The following is a 23,602-nucleotide window of genomic DNA, read 5'->3' as shown; positions in this document are numbered from 1 at the left end:
CCCATTAAATATACTCTTCAATCCTCATATCTTCTATCACTCAAAAGTAGGATAAAAGCAAAAACTCTTTTACTTGACACAAAATTCAAACAATCAAGTAGCAGGTAGTACACACTACACACCTTATCAGTGCACACCTCAACTCCTTGGAAGCGTGGAAATTGTAATGTAATTAATCCTACAATTCCCCTTTATTAAATTATGTTAATTAATTAATATTTTATAAAAGAAATCCTTTTTGTCCTATTAAGATATTCTCTATTTCAGAAACAAAAGCATATAATTGAATCCACCTTGCTAAGATGAAAATTAATTTTAATGTTTTATTTATTATACACAACATCATATACAATGTGAAACTAAGCATGCATATTGCAAGCATAATATTGAAGTTATTATAATTATTGTTTCCCTAAAAATTTATTTAATTTTTTTTGAACTATTTTGAGGTAGTCTAGTTATCGCAATTCGCACCCTATTATCCAGAACAGTGGAAGTAACCTACGAGTGTTTTACTAGAGCACTGCAAACACTGCCTTTAGCCCAATGGGCAATTGCTTTTTTTTTTTTTGTGACCCATATTTCAACTAGTAGGCTAAGATTAAACTGCCCATAACACATCGGGCTCTACTAGGTGGTGTCTTGCATACATAATCCATTTTATGGAAAAATTTGTGAAGTGTTATATTCTTATGAAAAGTTTCCTCAACAAACTTGTTTTAGCTTTCTATTTATAGTACTACTATGAAATTCTCCCGGCATAAAATCTACATAGGAGTTAATTCTGTTAGCTTTCTTTGTATTGTGGTGGATCAAGTTAAGACGTGGTCGCATATATGACTCTGTCACATATATGATTGACTTTGAACAAAGAGACTCATGATAAATTTAAAAAAATTAAGCTAGGATTATGTTTACTAATATTTTTCAAAGCTCTTTCTAATATTTTTTTATTTATTTTTGGTTTTCATTGAGGATATCTCTAATCAATAATCATGGACTATTTTTTTTTAGATATAGATATTATTGAAGTAAATTTTGTCTCTCCTAACAAAATTTTGTTCATACACACACAAGGGAATTAAACTTGACAACATAAAAAGCTCATCTATCTAACAATTGTACTAAATCTTGTTAGTCAAACTCTTCCCAATATGCATTTTGAATACAGGGTGAATGTATAAACTTATAATTTCTAGCCTTTGATTTGGCGTAAAAGCATTTATAGTTGGTGAGCAACCTGTAATAGATGATAGAATAACCAAGTGTATGAATGCACCATTTGTTTTTATTAGTAGTAATCAAAGACAAGTATGAAAGTTTATAACAATTCACTTACTTTACGTAACCAACTAAACCAATCCATGGGTTGAATGCACTATTTTAAATTATGCATGGTAGTATCTACTCTTCTTGGTTGAATGCACCATTTTAAAATATTGACCTAATTTTTTTTCCAAACAATTGTACAAATATCTCAAATCCCATTTAGAAACTTCGAATTTGTGTTTACCTAACATGGTGGTCTGTTGTCTTAGTGTCTCTTCATATAAGCAATTAATTTTTTGCCTCTTGTTCAATTACGAGATATCACTGAATGGTTAAAATAGAAGGAGAAAAAAAAAAAGATAGTAGCTAGGAGTTATCTGTAATTACAAAATATCTTAACAAATTTTAAAAAAGAATTATAAGAAAATATTGGTGTGAACTATGAGAAAAAGATGACTTAAAATCAGTTATGATTATTTGAATTTGAACAACTGTAAACGATAAGGCCACAAGAAACAAGAAGAGCATATCACATAGTTTTTAAACTTGTGAAAAGAAATAGAGATAAAAAGAAGAACATTATTGGAAAGAATTTCTATGAGGAATTTTATCTGTAGTGAATAATATTTTTAAGAATTTGGTCTTTATAAATCGAGCTCAATAATATCTCTGTAACCAACCTCATCAAGAAAGATAAGACTTTTAATATTGTTGTTTTGTTAAAACTAGGATCAAACTAGTGCCTTCTGATCTCTCATATATTAGAACTGGCATTTTTGGAACTCGGAGAATTACAGTAAAAGCTGTAAATTAACATGGTTTAGAATTTGAGTTTACTTGGTATATGTTATCACTCTAAGAAATCGTGAATTACTATAAGAAGAAAAAAAACTGGAGAAAAATAAATATTCTATATTCCAAAGTCCAAACCCTCCAAAATTGGGAAAATATGAAAACCTGCATGGTATGGAATGGTTTGGGTCTCGATCCTTAACAACTTCATTATATCACCAGTAAAACGCTCAAACACAATTATTCAGTATAGATAGATTGATTGACATAACATGCTCATTAGTACCACTACAACAAATAAATAAATTAGTAACGAAATTTAATAGTAAAAATTACACTTTTTTCTTTATTAATACTAGGTCACAAAAAATTTAATGACGATTTTTAAAAAATTATATATAAATTATTTAGTGATAACTAATTAATGTTATTTTTTGTTGTAGTGATATTTACTTTAAATGTAACTTTATTTTGGTCTAACAATAATATGTTACGCACCATGAGACATACAATCCATAGGACACAAGCCATCTCTAGTAGTAGACTGAGCTAATTATAATTCCAGTCAGTATATATATTGCCTTGTCGGAGAAATGCAGAAAAATCTTGAAAGAGATATGGTTGGTGGTTGGAACAAAGAATGTCTTTGATATCTTCAGTTCTTCACTAATATATTGAACTTTTCACTCAATAAGTTAAGGAGTGGCAGCCTAGCTTACATCCTTGTACATTCAATTCCTCACAGAATCTGATTAATTCCAATATCGCAGGAAAAGCAGAAATGGAAGCTGCATTATACACTGCTTGAGAATTGAGATTACCTCTCTAGGCACTTATTGAAAGTGGTGCATGTTTCCAATTTATTCAATAAAAAAACATGTACCCATCCAAAAGAATCTCTAAAAATGAAGACCATTGATGTTATGAATACAGCAAAGATTATCCTAGAATTCGAGTACTAAGAACCTCCCAAAGAAAGAAAGAGAGAAGAAAGAAATTTTCTTATTCATCTTGCTGCCTCTTCATTACATTCTAGGTGGTAATTATAAGCAATCATACAAGAATGCTCAGATAAGGAATACATGAAATGGTATGACAGAAAGTATAGACATGAAATAACAAAATGCATGGCGCGACAAAGAAGATGGAGACAAGCAGCACACAGCATGGTTCCTTCCACCAATAAGGACCTGCCAACTCAGTGCTTCTGACAGATTCAGTTAGATGTAATCCACCAAGTGCTTGGGTTGTTGGTGCATGTTCTCAGTGACCCATTTAGAGCTTGGTTCCTAATTCTTAACAATTGATTTACCAAAAAAAAAAAAAAAATGAAGACAATTGAGCCAAAGAAGATTATGATCATGTTTGGGAATCCATTACAAAATTACATTTGAACCAAAAATAATTTTACCAACGATCATGACACTTACTTTTACATTCAGTTTTCTTTTATATGTTGAATTCACATTACACAGCCGTCACATTTTCAACTTAATTCCAGCACTAGATTGTGTCACTCCACTTTTGGACTCAATTTTTCCATTTTGGTGTAAAAGTTCTTTTGTTTTTTTCGAAAGTGAGAGGTCAAATTTTTGGCTTCATTTAATCACGTTATGCTTGTCAAAAGCTTTTTGAAGGTACCTAATTTCTCTAATCACACACTAGATTAAAAAGTAGAATATTCACATTTAGTAACAAAGCACCCAAAAATTGGAAGCAATTTAAAAACAAAATCCTCCACAAAATTAATTAAGTGATGTTATTCGGGACAGAAAACCTCAACTTGAATTTAAATAATGGTTTTTCGAGGTTTATAAGATGAACAACGGTGACACGTACAAAAACTAATACTCCCATAATCAATATCAATGTTATACAATGTAAATCAAAAACCCTTTTGCAAAAACTTGCATTCTATCTACCCAATAACCAAACACGAATTTATAATACAGTACTTTTTTTCATCCTCGATTATACGGCACCATCCCTTTATATAGTTGGTATAAAAGATAAACACAATTAAAACTTTTGTATATATTAAGAATATAATGATGCACTGCCGGATCCATGTGCAATGGCGTGGGGACAACAAGAATTTTTTTTATTTGTATATAATAGTTATGTACTGAAAGGACTATCATTTCAAAATTAATGATTCCTTTTCACTACTTGAATCCGGATAAAAATATTTATATACAATATTTTTTAGAACAAACCTGTCGATACTTAGAATTTAGAATCAAATGAAAGTCTCGAGAGTCTTTTTCTCTAGTTTCTTTTTGTTAGAAAAAGGTTTTCTATATAAAATTTTATACAACATTTCATTTTAAATTGTTCTCATAAAAAATAGCTATTGTTCATATAAGATATTGTTTAAAATAAGTGCAAAAATATAAGAAAATAAAAAGAGAGAATATTCTTAAAAAAGAAGGAATATATTGATAATAATTTTACTACTCCATTCTTTTATTTTTTTAGGTATAATTACCATTTTGGTTCTCTAATTTATTTTTTAAGTTCAACTTGTTCTTCTTGTTTCTAATAGGTTGAATTTGATTCCCTTAATTTATTTATTAGGTTCAATTTGATATATTTTTAAAAAAAAGTTTAATTGGGTCCTTTATTTTTTTAAATGAATTCAATTTTGTCCTTTTTTTTGCCTCAGAATATTTTCAAAAAATGATATCAAATTTAATTTTAAATGGACCAAATTAAATTAATTTTGAAAAATAATGAACCTAAAAAAAATTTAAAATTAAAGATACCAAATTAAATTTAATAAATAAATTAAGTAATCAAATTGAAAATTTTAAAAATAAATTAAATTAAACCTAAAAAATAAATTAAAAGATCAAAATAGTAGTTAAACCTAATTTATCGTCCCTCCTAACAAATTTTTTTGGATCCGCGATGATGGGAGCTATTTGGTTACGAAGGAATAATATGATATTTAGACAAAAAGAAATTCAGACTCGAGACATTTTGGATGAAGAAAAAAGAGAGTTTTCTTATTCTTTATCGGCATGGATGTTAAATCCAAACGCTTGTTTAGGAGCTATGTATAAGAAAGCTAGGGGGATTCAGAGAGATGGTGGTGATAGAGCTTAACAATTCTGTGGTTTTAATGGGATGGAGTAGTTGTGTTTATATGGATATAGAACCTTTTTGGATAAGCTTATCTAGAATTACTTTTAAGAGAAGATAATAAGAAACAAAAATTCCATAAGTTCAATTTTTAAGTTATAAGCATGTTAATTTATAGAAATTCTCTCCTAAGTGCTCAGGGTGCTTAGCATATGTATGAGGACTTATTTGAGGCTGTGCATTTTATTATAAGTGAAAACAGTGAGCGGAATTGTTTTGATGAGGGAAGGTCGTCGTGAAAGATATATATTGTTTCTGTCTATTCTATGTAGCTTTTTGGAATGTTAATCATGCTGCATAAATGGTCTTCTGGTTTATTATGCTTGAATTACTGGATGCTATGGCTGATATTTCACCAAAGAGATGATGTAAACATCAGATGTAACAGACATCTTAGTTCTTTAGGGGACTTTCGGTGCTGGTGGGATTGACAGCTTAGCAAACTTTTAACATGTTAAGAGGTGGTTGTAGTGTTTTCACATTAGAGAATTAATGTTAAATCTATTAGAGAATTAATTTTAAATTTAAAATTGATTTTAGCTAGATGATTTTTTTATCTTTGATTTCACCTGAACAGTTTAATATTGATTTTGATCTGAAATTAATTATGAATAGAAACAAATTTAAATAACTTTTGTGTTTGGATCAAAATTTTATATTGAATTTTATTTTTATTTTTATAATAAAAAATATTTAAACATAAACTAGTTTATAATTAATTTTAATCAAAATTAATTTTATTACCGTTGATCCAATCCCACAATTAATCTTTTATCTTTTAGGGGATCAGGGAGTTGCAATAAGAGTAGTGCTTTTAGCTTTCAAAAATAGTAGAATATAATATATAATAGGTGCTTTGAGACTTTTTCTTTTGGCTTGGTTTGGTTCACGGCCTGTGTCTTATCCAATGCCATTGTCAACAAAATTTTATTCTGACAGCTAATAAAAGAAAGAATTTTTGTATTAATATATAAAAGGGTAAATAATCATTTTTATTTCTAAATGTGTAGAGTGTTAACAAATTCATTTATGAAAGATGGAAATTCAAATTTTAGTTTCTGAAAGTGAAAAAAATATAAAAAATTTATTTATTCGTTAACTTTCGTCCATTACTATTAATGAAAGAATTTACGTGGTATACAAGAACGAAAATGTTATAAAAATTATTACCAACATGACTGTTGAATAAACTGGACCAAAATGCCAGTAAATTTCTATTTAACCAAAATGTCAGTAAATTTTCATTGGACTGATTTGTCAGATCCTAACTTTCATTTCATTTAAGCATAAAATATAATTTAATCTTTGTCTATTCCCCTTTTTTATTGTTACAAGCATAACATTACAATAAACACTTAAAAAATAGTAAAGCAAGCATACTTTAAAACAAACATAATAATAAATTTAATATTAATTAATAAGCATAATTTGTATGTTGTTCTAAAATTTCTATTGTGACAACATTAAGTAGTAACAAAATTAAGTTAGGTCTCATTTTTTTTTGTAAGGATTAATTTAATGGCAATGTATTTTTATTTGAATCTCATATTTTGGGTAAGGTATTGTCACATTAGAAATTTTAAGACAACCAATAGACTATGCTTATTAATCAATATTATGCTTATTATTATGTTTGTTCTAAGTTATGTTTGTTTTCCTGCTTTTTAAGTGTTTATTGTAATGTTATGTTTATAAGGATAAAAAAGGGAGAAATAAAAATTAAATTATATTTTATCCTTAAATGAAACAAAATTTAGGATGACAAATTAGTTCAAAGAAAACTTAGTGACATCTTAGTCGTCTAACGGGAACTTACTGACATTTTGATCAAATCTATTCAAAAGTCATGTTGGCAATTATTTTCGTGGTATTTTTTGTCCATATATGTCACGTAGGCTCTTTCATTAACGGTAACAAGTAGAAGTTAACAAATGAATGAATTTGTTACATTTTTTCACTTTATGGGACTAAAATTTAAATTTTTCATCTTTTGAGGATAAATTTATTAGCACTCTATACATTCAGAAATAAAAATGACTATTTATTCAATATAAAAATAAATAATTTATGTAAAAGACATTTTCATTGTTATTTAATAACAAATTACTAGTATGATAAGTTAATTTATTTGTATAACATTTATTTTTAAAATTTTTTTAATCAATTCACCCTGTAAATACTTTTATTAACTACCTACCTATGGTAGTCCAATTTATATATAACTGCATAAAATAATATTAATTTATTGAATCGTGCTTTCACAAAATCGATAATAGCAGCCTTTAATTACTCCAACCTGCTGGAAATCTAGGGTGGTGTGGCCACTGCCATCATCACAGGGCTGGAACTACAACTATTTTATTTCTTTTTAATTTTAATTTAAATTATATATAATTTTAATTTAACTATTTTATTCGATTAATTCTTTTATTTTTAAAATCAATTAAATTTAGTCTCTTCAATAATTTTCTTTTATACTACATTTTTAAACTCTCATATTCTATCCAAATATTTGGTGATTAATGATGAACTTAGGATACAAAATAATTTTAAAAGTTTATATTTAGAAATTTAATAAAAGAATTAATTAAATTTGAAAGATTTTATAAGACATGAGATTTTGAAATACAAAATTAAGATTTTTTATTTATTTAGGTGAAGTTTGATGTTTTTGGTTGAGTTTTCAATAAGTTTAATTTTAATGCACTGTGAGTTAAAAGATTTTATACTGTTAAAAAAATAAACCATCCCTTAGATATGTTTTTTAAAATAATTATTACAAAAATGAACAATTTTCCCGTATATAACGTTTGCAATAATAAAAAATCTTATTTCATTCTAACTTATTTCTCGAATAAAAGAATGCTTAAAACAACTTAATCAATTCAATATAGGGAAATTTGAGTAAAAAATGGAAATTTAAGGGTTTGAACTATAAAAATCAATACATCGATTAATTTTGCTTAATTTTAGAGGAAAAAACATTGCATAATCCAAATTAAAAGGATAAAAAATGTGTAATTTGAGCAACTTTAATTTATTATATTAGAATTGAATTGCACCTTCTACGGTGTTTGGGAGACATGAATTGGGTAGAAATGAAAGTAAAATACAATAGAAAGATAAAATAAATTATTGTTGTTTGGCTAGCATGAAAAATAATGGAAAGTTTAAAAAATTATATAGGACTCACCTATTTACATTTCAGTTTTAATACGAGATGAAAGAAAATGAAAGTGAAAAGTAACACCGTGATCTTCAAAATAAACACTTACCATGACTTTTCTTTTTTTTTTGCTTTAATTTGGTATTTCATTTTGCAAAGTTGTGGTGTGTGCACATCTTGTTGCTCCACTAAGTAAATTGGTCTTTCACTTATCATGTAAAAAAGTAATTGGTTCTTAAAGTGGAACATAATTGATTATATGTCACCAAATTAAAAAGATTTTATAACATGGGTTCACATATGATCGAGTATATAAGCCTTAGGCGAAATTGATAATATGTTCATGTTAATAAAAAAGGGCAGGCATTTAATAAGAGAGTAAAAACAAAACTTGTTAATAGACAATTTTTTATTTTTTTCTTTTAAATATTTTTTCTCTTTTTCACTTTCTTTCACTTCAATCAAATTATCTTATTTTCCTTCTTTTGCTTGTATAAACAAACACAAGCTAAACGAATAGTGATTAAATGATTTTATTGGGTTAATTTTTTCTTTTTTTATCTTCAAGTGCATAGGTTAAAAAAATGGTTTGACTAAATATATACAAGCATTGTGGTCTGCTCCTGCTCCCCCTAATTTTTGTCACACATACTAGAAGCCATCGCTAGGCACCTGAAATCAAGAACCTTGCAGAGTTTGTACACAACAACCAAGAAATGCTACAATTTACTCCTTTTAATTTGGTGCCGATTGCTGAATCCCCCCATCTTTCTATTTACGGAACTCAGTGCAAGTTTGCAACTAAGTTGGCTTCTTAATTAAGTAATTCAAAGTTACAGTATCACTCCCGCACGTGGAGAGTTCTTGTGATTTTTCTTGGTCTTATTGGAGTATTATACTTAAGTAAATACTACAACAGTTTACTATTTATGCACGTAAAAAGTTTTATAGTGATAATTCATTAAAATTTATGGTAAGTGTATTTTAACGTAAGTATTATAAAAATTAATAAAGTGTAATTGATAATAATGCATAAATTATTTACTCGTATTAAAATAAGTAAGAGGAATTAAATTATTTCTATTAAGTAAAAAATAATTGATTCAAGTGATATTGAATTCATTTTCTTTAAGTAAGATTTTAAATTTGAGTTTTATAAATAGATTAAACATGATTGAAAATATAGACTCCACTGAAAATGGTTAGAGGCATGGGTATCTAGAAAGTTTGTGGTCTTATGCAAATTTTCTTTAAAAAGTTTATATTATATAAAGGATTTTGCAAATGGTATCTAGAAGTTAATATAAGGAATCAAGAGAGAAAGAATTTTCCTGGAAATAACATAAGATCATATTTTGAAAATCATGAGAGATTATATTTTTTGCATTTCAATAAAAAAAAATTCCTCCATTATTTACTTAACCAGTGCCCTTAGACCACTAGTTAGCATTTATCTAATATAAATTATCAATCTACATCTTAATCTTTTAGATTTAGAATATTATAAATTGTTTAATCATTTCATTTTCTATCATTAAATATCTAAATTTTTCATGATTATTATTTTTTCATTGTCTTGAATCATAGACACATAAAATGTTCATTAAAATTATCTGTTTTTTTCCTAATTAAGTTTTACCTCTAACAACTATTGACATAGTTTAAGCATGTTAATTCGGTTCTCACATGACATTAACAAAAGTCTTTTCTATTAATAAGCAATAAAATTAAATTTCAAATTGTAGATAATTTTGACATTTTTATTCCCATAATCAATTATGATGGTCATGGACCAACATCTAGAAAAATCATATATTGAATGAATGTTGTTACATATGATTAAAAGCTTATATGATAACAAATGAATCCATATGGGACCTAAGTCAAATGATGCCTTGTCCTATCCACGATCCTAAAGATAGTTGGTCAGATTTTTTGATGAAAATTAAGTTAGTAGATATTTCGTATCAATATTATCGTGATCTAAAAAATTTTTTCTAAAAAATGTTATTTTCAATTTTAAAGAAATAAAAATGAATGAAATCTTTTGTATAAGAATTAAAACCAATTTAATCTTTTCTTTTATAATGAATTGTTCTTGGCAGTATTATCTTCAGCTTTATATATGATCACATGAAAGGCGTCTCTGTTAGTATTCATATATAATTGGATGGCTCACTCACATGATTTTCACAGCTTCGATATGGGTACACGAATTTCACTACAAGTCCACTTAATTTATTTGTAATATTTGTCCCGACTAACTAGGCTACATGGTAGAGGTACTACTATTTAGCTAGGTCCCTCAATCGGAGCACATTAGAAAGAAGAAAATTCATGCCTCACAACGAGTTGATGTATTCTGAGCTGTATGTGACATGGTAACAACTTTGATGATTTTGAAATCTGTGTTATAAGTTATATTAGTAACACTTACAAATAGCGATCGAATCTGAGTATCAAATTCAAAAGTTGTTTTCTAGGGACAGTTTGTGTTTAGTAGCAAGGAAGAAAAAGTAGAAAGATGAGGGGAAAAAAAGAAGAGAAATAGGTTAAACTTGATTGAGCTGTATAATTTTATATCAATTGATTTATATGATTGAGATAAAAAAAATTATTCTTTGATTGAAGAGAGGATTAATCAATTATGATAAATATAAGTAGTGTTGCCTGATTAATCAAATATGCAAGTATGCATAATCAATTAATTGAGACATATTTCTTTGCATATAAGGGAAGAAATATTTATGTGTGAACCCCAAAATAAATTTGCCTAATTCAGTTCTTCCAAAAAACAAAAATAACACTTTTTCATGCATTTCCTTCCTCTTCTGTGCTTTTCCAGTACTATATTTAATGCGTACCAAACAGAAGCTAAGTCCTTAGAGCAAAGACACCAACTTTGGTTAATGAAGTGCTCCTATTAATTATATATATTAAATTTTGAAAGATCTTTTATTATTTTTTAATTGAATTAATTTTTATATTTTTATTGAATATTTTGTGTTTTATAATTAATTTTAGTAGTTATAAAATAGAGAGATTTTTAACTAAAGGAAGAATTCATGTTTTTTATTTATTAATTGACACATTAAATTTTAAATAATATTCATAAATATACATTGAATTACATTCTTCTCTTCCAAAAGATGTTCACATTATATTTTTATTTTAAAATTTACACTCTTTTAAAAATAATATATACTATACTTTAGCCTATTCTAATACAATGAGTCCTTTAATGGTGGTAAGCAATTGCAAGTAAACCTTCTAAGGATATTTATTTTCTTTAATTTTATAAATTTTTAAGATTATCAACAACTAATTTTCAATATTTTATTATCATTTTAATAGACTATAATATTTTAAATATTAATATTATCAATTTTTGAAACTTCACTATATATTACAATCTTTGATTTCATTTATTAAAGTCTCAAATTTGATAACAAAATTCAAATATAATATCGATAATGTTAAGAATCACAAAAAGAGAATAATTGACATCAAAAGACTTGTTTCACATTAAAATAAATTAGAGTATAACATATTATTAAGGGATAAATTAGAGTATAACATATTATTAAGGGAATCTAATTAAGCTAGTTGAATAAAGTTTATGAATTAGGGTAAACTTACTACTGTTGTTAATTCCTATAAATAAATAAAAAATGTAACACAAATAAATTTCTCAAGCGAAAAAGTATAATCTTCAATATATAAAAAAGGAACGGTATAGTTTAAAAAGAGTATAATTTGGCTGAAATAATATATTTCTCAAGCGAAAAAGTAATCTTCAATATATAAAAAAGGAACGGTATAGTTTTAAAAGAGTATAATTTTGCTGAAATAATATATAACAAGATAGATTTTATTTTATTTCAAATACCACCTAAGAATCTCTCATGATCTACTTGTATACATTTACTATAAAATTAACAATTAATAAACGATTGGCAACTACTGAATACGAATTCCTACCACAACATTATTAAAACTAACTAATTATGTATTACCAATTTTAGTAATGAAAACATTTCCAAATAATTGAGGTTACTAACCACAAAGAAACATTTCTAATTAATATAATACACTAAACTATGATCACAATTTGGTAGCTTATGGAGTAGTTAGTGCGTCGGCATATATAGGGGTCCAAACCAAAACAAGATACGGACCATAATTATCATGAACAAGATCTTGTGCTTCACAATTTTTAAAACACCAAAATGCCCGGCGTCCTGCGTACTTGTCCATGCTTTTCATGGCTGTCGTATCCGATTTTTCGAATAATCAGTTTTGTGTTTGATTCCCATAGAATGGGATTTCATAAGGTCAACCAACCACATAGCCCTCAAATAAAGGGGTAGATCATGACCCTGACAGCTTAGACCATGCCCAATTTGGGGCTTCTCTAACGTTAAAAATGCCAAGTGCCCTTCTAAAGATGTTTGTAGATCATTGTTAATTAGAAAAACTTAGCATTTACATCAACTTGGTTGTACTTTATAGAGTACACATTGGATGGTTCAATATAAATTAATGAAGCTGCTAAATTATGCATGTTACTATAATCATCCTCTCCAAATCTCGGATCATCATTCAAAATCAATGAGGGCATGAGGAAGCTGTAGTGGGTGGCCCCAATTAATGCTTCCCGATTTAACACTTAATTTCCTTTTTGGTTATGAGATCAAGGGTATTCTCTAAGAAATTTTTTTCTAGTAAATTACACGAAATACCTATAAAATTTCATAAAATTACATATATATATATATATATATATATATATATATATTACATTTACACTAACCTGTCTCCTTATAGAAAAAACACAGTATAATATTTTTTAAACAATTAAAGAATATTAGTGTAATACTATATAAGAAGTGTTGGTGTAATTTTTTTTTTCTTTAAATATTCAATGCATTTGTATATTTAAATATTCAGAATTCACATATGAAATTTCTGAATAAATCGAAATAATTTGCTGTAAATTAATTTGTTTTGAGGCGCTAAATTCAATTTTTAATTAAATTGACACTGATAATCCACTTACTAATGAAAACAAAGATGCCCCGTTAACCACACCAATTGGTGACGTCCTATTCTTTTCATCTACTTCTTTGTTCGTTTGAAAGCTGACAAGTGACAACCCAATATAATTAATTAGTATGAATAATTTTACCATTTTAAAGCCTATCATGATCAAGTTATATGAGTCAAGCAAGAGAAGGAATTGAAATTGCCCCTTTGGATTGAAAACTTGATTAAATAAATTGCGCAGCCCTCCCTGAAGTTTTACTATGACTAATATAAACAAAATTACCCCTGAAAAATAAATAGTTGATGATTGACCTTTGACAAACTAGCCACTAAATCCAAAACATCCACGTTGAGACCATGCAACTTTGATTTTGATGACATGGATTCAACCATAGGAGACGGAGTTGAGAGCAAATACTTGACTTAACCAAGGAATCCTATTCATGTTAGTGATGTAGGTTTACCTTTTTTCTATGTAATACAATGTTAGTTAATTAATTAGATACTTGACGTCTCCATGATTGACTACTTGACTTCCATTGCCGTACATCGCACATAACCCGAATCATAGTATCTTACATTGTCTAAGCCACCATTAGTCCAAATGCACTTTCACACGAAGCACGTACAAATCCCACATACACACACAAATATATATATATATATATATATATATATATATATATATATATATATATATATATATATATATATATATATATATATAAAGATTCAAAGAATAAAATTGCAATTTTACCATACAATATCCTAAAACTCTACTCTATGCTACTATTACGTTAAAAAAGACTTGATAAATTCAATACCAATAATTTAGGAATTACTATTGATCATAATTCTTAAATATAGGTCTCTATACCTAAATTTCCTCCCTTTCATAAAACTTTTGTCTTGGATTTCACCTCTTGTTACTCCAAACATTCAGTGTGACATTATAACTAGAATGAGTAAGCGTTCAAGATTTCAAAATGAGTTTAATATACATGTATTATTAGTGTCAAAATTTACATATATAGCATTAATAAAAAAAATATTAATATAACTTTTTATTTAATTATTATAAATATTAATAAATTTATTATGTATAATCATTTCTGATTAAATAACAACATATAAAAAAAATTATTGTTCGTACATATACCATTTATTCTTCAAAAATAGCTGCAACACTATATATAATGTTGAATTATCATTGATAGGGGATCATTATACAAGCTTGACAAAGTGCCTGATCCTAAACTGATAGCTACTACCAACTACCTAATAAAATAAGCCAACATGAATATACCAAGAGTAGAAAGTTATTACAGTCCAATACAATTTCTTGAGGAAGTAACTCCACCATCCACAACAAGGTTATGGCCACTAACATACTTGGATTCATCACTAGCAAGATAAAGTGCAGCCTCAGCAATGTCCAAAGCCCTCAAAGTTGGTCCTCTCAAGTTGGCAAGCCCTCTAACAAACTCCTCAATCTTCTCAACCTCCTCTGGGAATGGCACCCCAAAATTGGTGCCCTCATCATCGCAAGGCCTCCATGCATTCACAAGCATGGAAGTGGCCACCCCAAATGGTGAAATGCAATTGACCCTAATCCCATATCTCCCCAACTCACAAGCAGTGTTTTTGGTAATCCCAACTATGGCATGCTTTGAGGCAGTGTAGGCATGTGGTCCAAGCCCCCCCATGACCCCAGCAACACTAGAAGTTGAGATAATGCACCCAATTCCTCTTGGAATCATCACCCTTGCAGCATGTTTGATCCCTAAGGCCACACCCTTTACATTCACACACATCACCTTGTCAAACTCATCAGGGTCAAAGTTGACAATGCTCTTGTTCTTGGACTGGTTCCCTAGCACCCCAGCATTGTTGAACATGATGTCAAGGTGTCCATAGCGAGAGATGGTGGAACTGACCAATTTTTCTACCTCTTTTTCAATGCTAACATCACAGTGGACATAGGTTGCTGAAGGAGATAGTGTCTCTGCAAGCATGGCCCCAGCTGCATCCTCAACATCAGCAATCATCACCTTTGCACCATGCTTCACAAAAACTCTCACGGTTGCTTCACCTATGCCCTTGGCACCCCCAGTTACTATAGCAACTTTGCCTTCCAACCTATAATATTAGTATCAAACATAAGTAGAAAAAGTAACAGTAAGAAGAATAAGAATAAGCATAAATGTTATGCTTAAGTCTGTTCTTTTTATGTGTAATCTAACAGGACTAATTAATTCCATATATCATTTGGTCAGGGGTTCAATTCTTAATGTATGAAAAAACACCTACAAAAAGAAGTCAATGTCAATTTTTTAAATAAATCTCTACACTTTGAAGGATAAGTATCCGACTCTCGAGTTAAAATAAATAAATACATGTATATTATTAGACCACGCTAAAAAATGTACAGTTTTATAAAACGTTGTGCTAGCTTTTTCTCCTTAGTTTGAAGATTGTTGACTAAACATTGGGTGGAAGAGACTTTTTTCCCCAATTTTCTTTGTCAAACAAAATGGTTTGCAAAATGCAAAGAGAAACAGAGGAAATAGATTATATATATATATATATATATATAAACATTTGGTACCTTTTAGATGAAGAGGAAAAAGTGGTGTCTGTTATCTGTGGAGGAACTCCCTGAAGAGGTTTCTCAGACATTACAATCATGGTTGGGACTAGAGAGGGGGCAAAAGGGGAGAGAGACAAAGACAGAGGAAGGAGAGGGGATTGACAAATGAATGAGTGCGTGGTGTTACAACCGGTAGATATATATATACACATAACACGTATGTGTCGTGTGTGAGGGTTGCTTGCATCCAAATTTGTGTCTTCTTTTCTATTTTTGATATCTTAAGTAGTATGAATCTGTCAAGAAATTTATCTTTTAGTGTCGTTTATTAACTGTTAAATCATTTTTTAAAAAGTTGAAAATTTGAAATGCTGTTGAATTAGCTTTAAAAAAGACAAAATTGGTCGCTGTGAATGGATATCGCAATTGCAAGTAAAGTTTTTCTGCAGGGAAAGAGGCTTAAATATGAAGTTGTCACTTTATGTTTTTCTTTGGATTAAGAATAATATATAGAGGAAAAAAAAAGAATAAAAAATATATGTTGTTTATATGGATAAAAATAAGAAAGAAGGAAATAAAAGAATTTTACTCAGTTTGTTGGAATGGATGAAAAAGAAATTAATGAATTACATAAAAAATAGTTTATAATAATTTTAAAATATATTTTTGTAATTTAATATTTTTCTTAAAATGAAATTATTTATTATTTTAAAAAAATATTATAAAAAGTTTACAAAATTAATCCATAAAAATGAAAAAAGAGAAACCATTTCCCTCATATTGTATTTTAATTTGGAGAAGAAATATTTTATAATAGATCCTAGAAAAGTAATTATACACGACCTTTAAAAATATTATGAAACCATTCATGAATGCATGAATGTAATCAATTAATAAATGCATAAATTTAAGCATTCATTAAGGATGTTATTAAAATTCATTATATTCCCCCATACATAATAATAAATATGTATTTAAAAATTACTTTCTATTGAATGTTCAATTAATTAACATGATTTATTAATTAAATAAAAACAACTAAAAAAATTGTCTAAAATGTCTTTATTTTGGACAAGAAAAAATGCTTCAAAACTTTCTTACTTTATATTACAATAGATTTTTTTTAATTTGATGTTTTTATTTTAAAAAAATTATAAATATAATAAATGAATGCGTAATAATCAATGAATGCAAGATTCCAAATATTCATTAATGACAAAATTAAAACCATTATTCTTCCATAATACATAATAATAAATGTGCATTTAAAATTTACTTTCTACTAAATGTCCAAAAACTAATATAATTTATTTAATAAATCAAAATAAATAACTAAAAAAATATCTACAGTGCCCTTATTTTGGGCAAGAAAAAGTTCACCACAGCTTTCTTATTTTATACTTCCAATGGACTCAAATATAAGAAAAATTAACTAATTGTTGCAATAGTTAAAGAAACTTAATTAATAGTAATATTTAATTTTAGCCCCAAGGGATTGGTGGAATGGAGCATGTAAAGTTTTGCATATCACAAGTCCCATGTTCAAACTCTACTTGTGTTATTGGGATGAGATAAATGTAAGTAAATATGTAAGTTCTCTTAGATTGCAAAAGGTTTTTCTTGTCTTAGGGACTAGGGCACTATTTCTTCCCTTTAAATTTTAATTACTAGAAAAATATCATTTAATTCTACTAATCACATTTAAAGATATTTTTTCTAAAGTGTCCTTCATTGAAACTTGATACTACATCATATAATGATAATTTTTTTAAAAATTAATTGTTTATTAATTTATTAAAGTAATAATTTTTTTGTAACAAACAAGAATTTAAAAACTCACAATAATTTAAGATCAATAAACTAATGAGAATGATATACATACAAATTAAGAAGGAAAAAAAAAACTATAGGGATCTTGTATATATGTTAAAACTTCATTTCACATGATTCACAAGTAAACATGACAAATAAATTCATACCCACGAATATCTCTCTCTGCATCCATTCCAATTTTGATGGAAAATTTCCTCTTTGATTGGACGCGGATATAGATATAAATAATATCCAATTTTTTTAACCAGGGATGAGAATGAGGATGAGTATGTTCCTACCCACCCATACCTGACACATATATATACAAAATTATTCATACATGATTCTTTTTCTTATTTTGGATTCATTTGTTGATCTCTACATTCATTTTTGAAGGCATGATTGTGCCATTTGTAACATTTCTTACAAAATATAATCATTTTCAATAAGATTGAGTGTGAAGCTTGACATTAGTTTGTTTGTAAACTATTAGTATATTATTATAGTCAAGGCACAAATGTTTTATATATTTTATTTATTAGAACTTTAAATGATTTATGAGGAAATATTTTGATGCCTAAATTTAATTTCTATGAATAAAAAGAATGATTTATGAGAATTGGTGACCATGTTTGATTTTGATATTTTTAGTTTTTTTGTTATTTATTTTTTCTTTTAATTAATTTTAACATTTTTTTGTGTTTTTGACGTTTTTATTTATTAATTAGTGTGTATGATTTGACCAATTCTCACATATATGGGACTAACAAACTAGCTAGGCTATGTTATAGCTTCAATTAGTTCAACCCATTTAAGTTGTGGGTCATTACTGGATGGGCCTAATCAAATGGGTTGATCTAGATACTTAACTTTACGAATGAGTAATAAGAACAACAACATCATCTCTAGAATCAATGGATAGTGTTTTTGGGTTTATCACAAAAACTTTCTCATAGAGAGGGATGAGAATCTAACTCTCTCATGTTAATCTTTTTTACTAAAATTAAAATATCATATTACTCTTATTAAATTATATTTAACCGGTAAATAATTAAAGTAACTTATATAAATATTTTTAAGCATATTTATGACCAAACAAATAAAATTTATTCATTCTAGGAATTGTAATTTTTAAGATTTATGATTTTCTTCCCAAGTGAAAAAAAAAAGTTCTCCTACCAAACATTCCCTAAAGATATTGAAATTCATTTAAAAGATTAACATCTCTTTACTTATGCTTTTGCATTCATATGGATTAAAATTAAACATCTTACCACATAGATAATATTGTATGTCAATGCCACACCAAATTAGTTAAAATCAATGTATATATAAATTAAATACTAAGCAAAATATTTTCTTATAAGCTATGCTTTATTTCCTATCCTAGAAATATTCTTATGTGTTTTACATGAATCACGTGTTAATTAATAACGTCTAAATTTACAAACAAAGCAATTCTCATTAAATCAAAGAATAGTATATGTAGGAAGACTTCTTGAGACCAAAAAACAAAAGGAAAAGGACCACATCGTTGATGGATTTACACCACGAAAGACCTTAGCAAAACGCTTCCAATTTGTTGCTACTGTATTGCGCTTCTGGTCCCCAAACGTATGTTCATAGAAAACTGAGATAACGAAAGAAAGTAGAAATATACAATCACTTGGCCCTATTCGCTTTGTTATTTAGTTGTGCATTATCTTCCATCATCATAATTAAAAGACCAACTTTGCATAAAAGACGCGACACTGTCACTTATAATCCTATTTAAAATTCTTTTGCTTCAATTTGTAACAAGTACGTTCTAAAACCAAAACTTTGAGTGCAACAGGAATAAAGAAGAAATATTGTGCTCAAGCACAGGCTCATTAATTAACTTGGACCACAATATAAGTGACATGAACATACAAAACAACGAATGTAAAGATAGTTATTGTATTATAACACAACAAAAACAACTTTTAAGTGGCCAAATACATTTTTAAAGTATATGTCGTGTTTCATGCTTTGTGCCCAACATCTTTCCATCACCGTCATTTTTGAAATATGCTTCATGCTTTTGACATATATGTGCTTCATTTAAAACACTTGGAGGACCCGGCGGCAGTAATTAGTTATAAAGTGATATAAAAAAAAAGTTAAAAGAATAACAAAGCTTTTCCTACATTAGGGAAAAGAAAAGTGTTTTGTTAATTTTTATGATCTTTAGGTTTCTAATTATAAACGAAATATTAAGGTATGATTTCAAGGAATAACCACATCCAGTGAGCCTAGCATGCATCCCTGTGGCCCATTTAGGCATCTGGTACCCATGCGTGCACTAACTGGCAATAACCAACTCCTACACAAATCTGTGGGCTTCACAAATAAACTGTTGCATTATGTTCTGGTTTTAAGTTTTCACTAACTAATTATTGGTATGCTTTTACCCAAAGGATATCTTAGTTGGGAACACATATTAAGTTTGAGGACTGTGGGAGATAATTTAGGTTTAATCCTTATAGAATACACTTTTGTGGAGAGATGATAAACTTTAAGTCTAACTAAGCACTAATCTGAAGATTAGTCTCATAATTAATTCAAAGGATTGAAGTTTGTGGAAATATCAAAGAGTCCCACCAAAGAACCAAATGCTCTAATAATGGTTGTTAACAAAAAAGTAATGGTATGAATTTATAAAAGAAAAATGTTGAGACTATGCATCAATTTAGCCCATTTGGGCATCAATTGACCAAGGATTCACCATTTGATATTGATATTCATAAACCAATTCAATCTAATGAAAATAAAAAAAAAATGAATCAAAAAACTAAAAACGAATAAACTGAAAATCGAATAAATCAAAAAATTGAAAACCCTATTTTTTTTATTAGATTGGATTTTGGATTTGATTTTAAAACTAGTCCAATCCAATCCGAATGAAACTTGTACATGTGTATATATTTTTATTAATAAATTAATAATATCACCCATGTTTAATTATTCTAATATATTTATAAAATTATCACATAACTTATTCCTATTTATGAAAAATATGTTTTATCAAATAATTTTTTTATTAACTATTTGAGTTAAGATGCGCAAATATAATTATCAACTTATATAAACATAAAACCAAAAATCAATCCAATTCAAATCACTTTAAAATGGATTGGATCATATTAAAATTTTAAACTAAATCAATTGGATGCTAAATTAGGAAAATCAAAGTAATTGAATCAGATGATTTTTCTTATCAAAATCGATTTAATCCATTCTAGAAACACCCCTACTATTTGACAACAACCAACTTCTATAAATTAGCCAAATATTGGCTTCATAGTTCACAATAGTATTGTTGATGGGCTAAAGTTTAATTCTTAACAATTCCCCTAAAATTGTCACTCCTAAAATTGCTAATCACCTCTTACTTTTTCAAAAATGTTTGAAATTACTTGATTATCCTTAGTTGAATTTTCCCACACCCAAAAAGCAATTATGTTGTATAGTATGTAACGAAATCATATTTTTATTGTGATTTTTGTACCATAACCCAAAATTTACAATGAAAGTATGATTTTGTTGGGTAGGTATGAAACAAAATCATACTTCTGTCAAAAGGGTATTTTAGGAATTTAGAGAAATTTCACCCACATGAGAGATGAGAATAGAAATTTTGGGAGTGAGAATAGCTACTCCCTTCCTTATAGCCTACCCACCCTGTGAGGTCCCCAAGCAGAGAGGTCCATTATTAATTTTCTACATCTTGATTCGTTCATCATTGACCAAAAAAGAGAGAGATACTTTATTTTCATCTTTAACTTTTTGAGCAAGGATATATATTCTACTTTTGGTTCTCTTATTCTTTATATATCCATTTTTATTTATAGCAACAATAATTTTTAGCCCACCATTTCATATATATTGTAGTTACTAAATTCAAATATATGTTTTATTCAACACCGGTTTAGAGAGGAAAAATTAATATTTGAATAGAATCTTCTTAGGTAAGTAGCAGCCGAATTTCAGTACTATATCTGCATTCTAATGCTTAAGTCAGTGTTCATAGGAGGAGAATGATTATATATAAAAGTTTAAGAGACAATATCTAAGACATATATGACTTATTTATATTATTCCTATATGGACTATGGCAGTGTTATGTGATGAGAAGTAAAAAATGGCTCCAAAGATGAATCCAGTAAATTTTCTTGTAATTAAAAAAAAAAAAAAAACTTTGGGGGTATGATTTCGTGCTCTGTGATTATATTTAGTTTGTGCACTATTAGAAAGCTATCGGTTTTATGGATTAGCTATTGAGTTTGAAAGTATTGGACTAATATACATTGACTTGATTCATAATCTTAGGTCGGAATTTTCTAGAGAAGGACCCAGAACTACTTAAAAGAACTATATATGTGCTGTGAGCATGTGGGAAAGGGAAGGAAAAGAGCTATACCATGTATTCTTTAATAATAATGCATTCAAAATAAAATGTTGATAAATTTCTTCTTATGTTTTGAAATAAAAGATGGAAGAGATTACAAATCTTGACCACTTGCCTTTGGGGATTTATTTCATTTTTAACAACGGATTTCTTGCATGCAGTTTTCAGTACATGCCTTTCTATAATAGGTTGTAGTTTTCTCATTTGCAATTATTAGAAGTAATTTTGTCATTTTTAAGAAGGTAATGAAGAGTGAATACAAAGAAAGAATTGAGTGTAATTACTGAAGATAAACTAAGCTTTTAGTGTTTACTTTAAATATCAAATTCATTAATTGGCTTTTGGCTTCAACTATAGCTGATCACGAGCTTCTAGAAGCTCATTCCTATCCATGAATATTATTTTTATCCTTTTTCTTCCTAGTTGATAAAACTACTGCTTTACTATATGTGCCATGAGCATGTGGGAAAGGGAAGGAAAGGAACTATACCATGTATTCTTAGTAGTATCCTCGATGGTACAAAGTTAGGTACACACTATATCAGCACAATTTTTTATAACAAGATAGTCAAGAACTCACTGTTTCAACAGATAAAGGATGTGTATAGTTTAGAATTACGTGGAATTGTTTTTTTATCTGTTAATATTAAAATAATTGGTGTTAAAAATTAATTTATATTTAAGAATGATATTTTAAAAGTAAGTTTAAAAGAACCGACTTTGTTTAGATAGTATAGTATAATTACTTTTGATAAATAATTCTTTAATTGTTTAGATAGTAGGTTTAAAAGAACCGACTTTCTTTAATTCAATAAAAAAAAAAGCTTAAATTCTTTAATTCATTCAAAATCTATTTCATTGATAAATAATTTTTTAATTACTCACAAAATGTGAATAATATAAGTACTGTCCAAGCTCTTTTTTGCCAACTGAAACGTGATTAATTCACTTGCTCGCTATCCAAAGATTCACCAAGTTATTTGGTGAAAAATGATGAACGATCTTTTTTTACTGCAAATTATGAACGATTTTTACATCTAATACACGGCCACATCATGCATTTAATAAGACTATATAATATAATAGTTCTAAACTATCTAATAATTTCCCCTATTGTCTCGCATTACACAAACTGATAACATTAATTAATTACCAACTTAAGGTCTAACATTTTATGATTTTAGAGTTGAAAAACTTAGATTATCAAGTGAAGGTAAAATAAGTAGTGTGTGTAACACATAACAAGAGTAGTTCATTTGGTGGGTCCAAAAATCTTAATTCAGTCTTAGGCAGGTGAAAACACCACATTGAAGGTCACCAACCGGAGATTTGTGGGACACAAAAGGGAAAGAGA

The 23,602-nt window shown here is 28.0% G+C and overlaps 1 protein-coding gene across 1 annotated transcript; it reads right to left on the bottom strand.

Annotated features, from left to right (window-relative positions):
• Nucleotides 1-14,582: 14,582 nt before the first annotated feature.
• LOC100794401 (short-chain dehydrogenase reductase 2a) lies at nucleotides 14,583-16,189 on the bottom strand. The gene is made up of 2 exons (XM_003552241.5): nucleotides 16,026-16,189; nucleotides 14,583-15,556 (listed from the first exon to the last, which is right to left on the bottom strand). Exons 1-2 carry the CDS (start codon nucleotides 16,103-16,105, stop codon nucleotides 14,740-14,742), a joined length of 897 nt encoding a protein of 298 aa, XP_003552289.3. The 5' UTR covers nucleotides 16,106-16,189; the 3' UTR covers nucleotides 14,583-14,739.
• Nucleotides 16,190-23,602: the final 7,413 nt, after the last annotated feature.

This window comes from Glycine max, chromosome 18, assembly GCF_000004515.6.
Source record: "Glycine max cultivar Williams 82 chromosome 18, Glycine_max_v4.0, whole genome shotgun sequence".
Lineage (NCBI taxonomy): Eukaryota > Viridiplantae > Streptophyta > Magnoliopsida > Fabales > Fabaceae > Glycine > Glycine max.
Note: the sequence above shows the minus strand (reverse complement) of the source record. Positions and strands in the feature narration are given on the sequence as shown.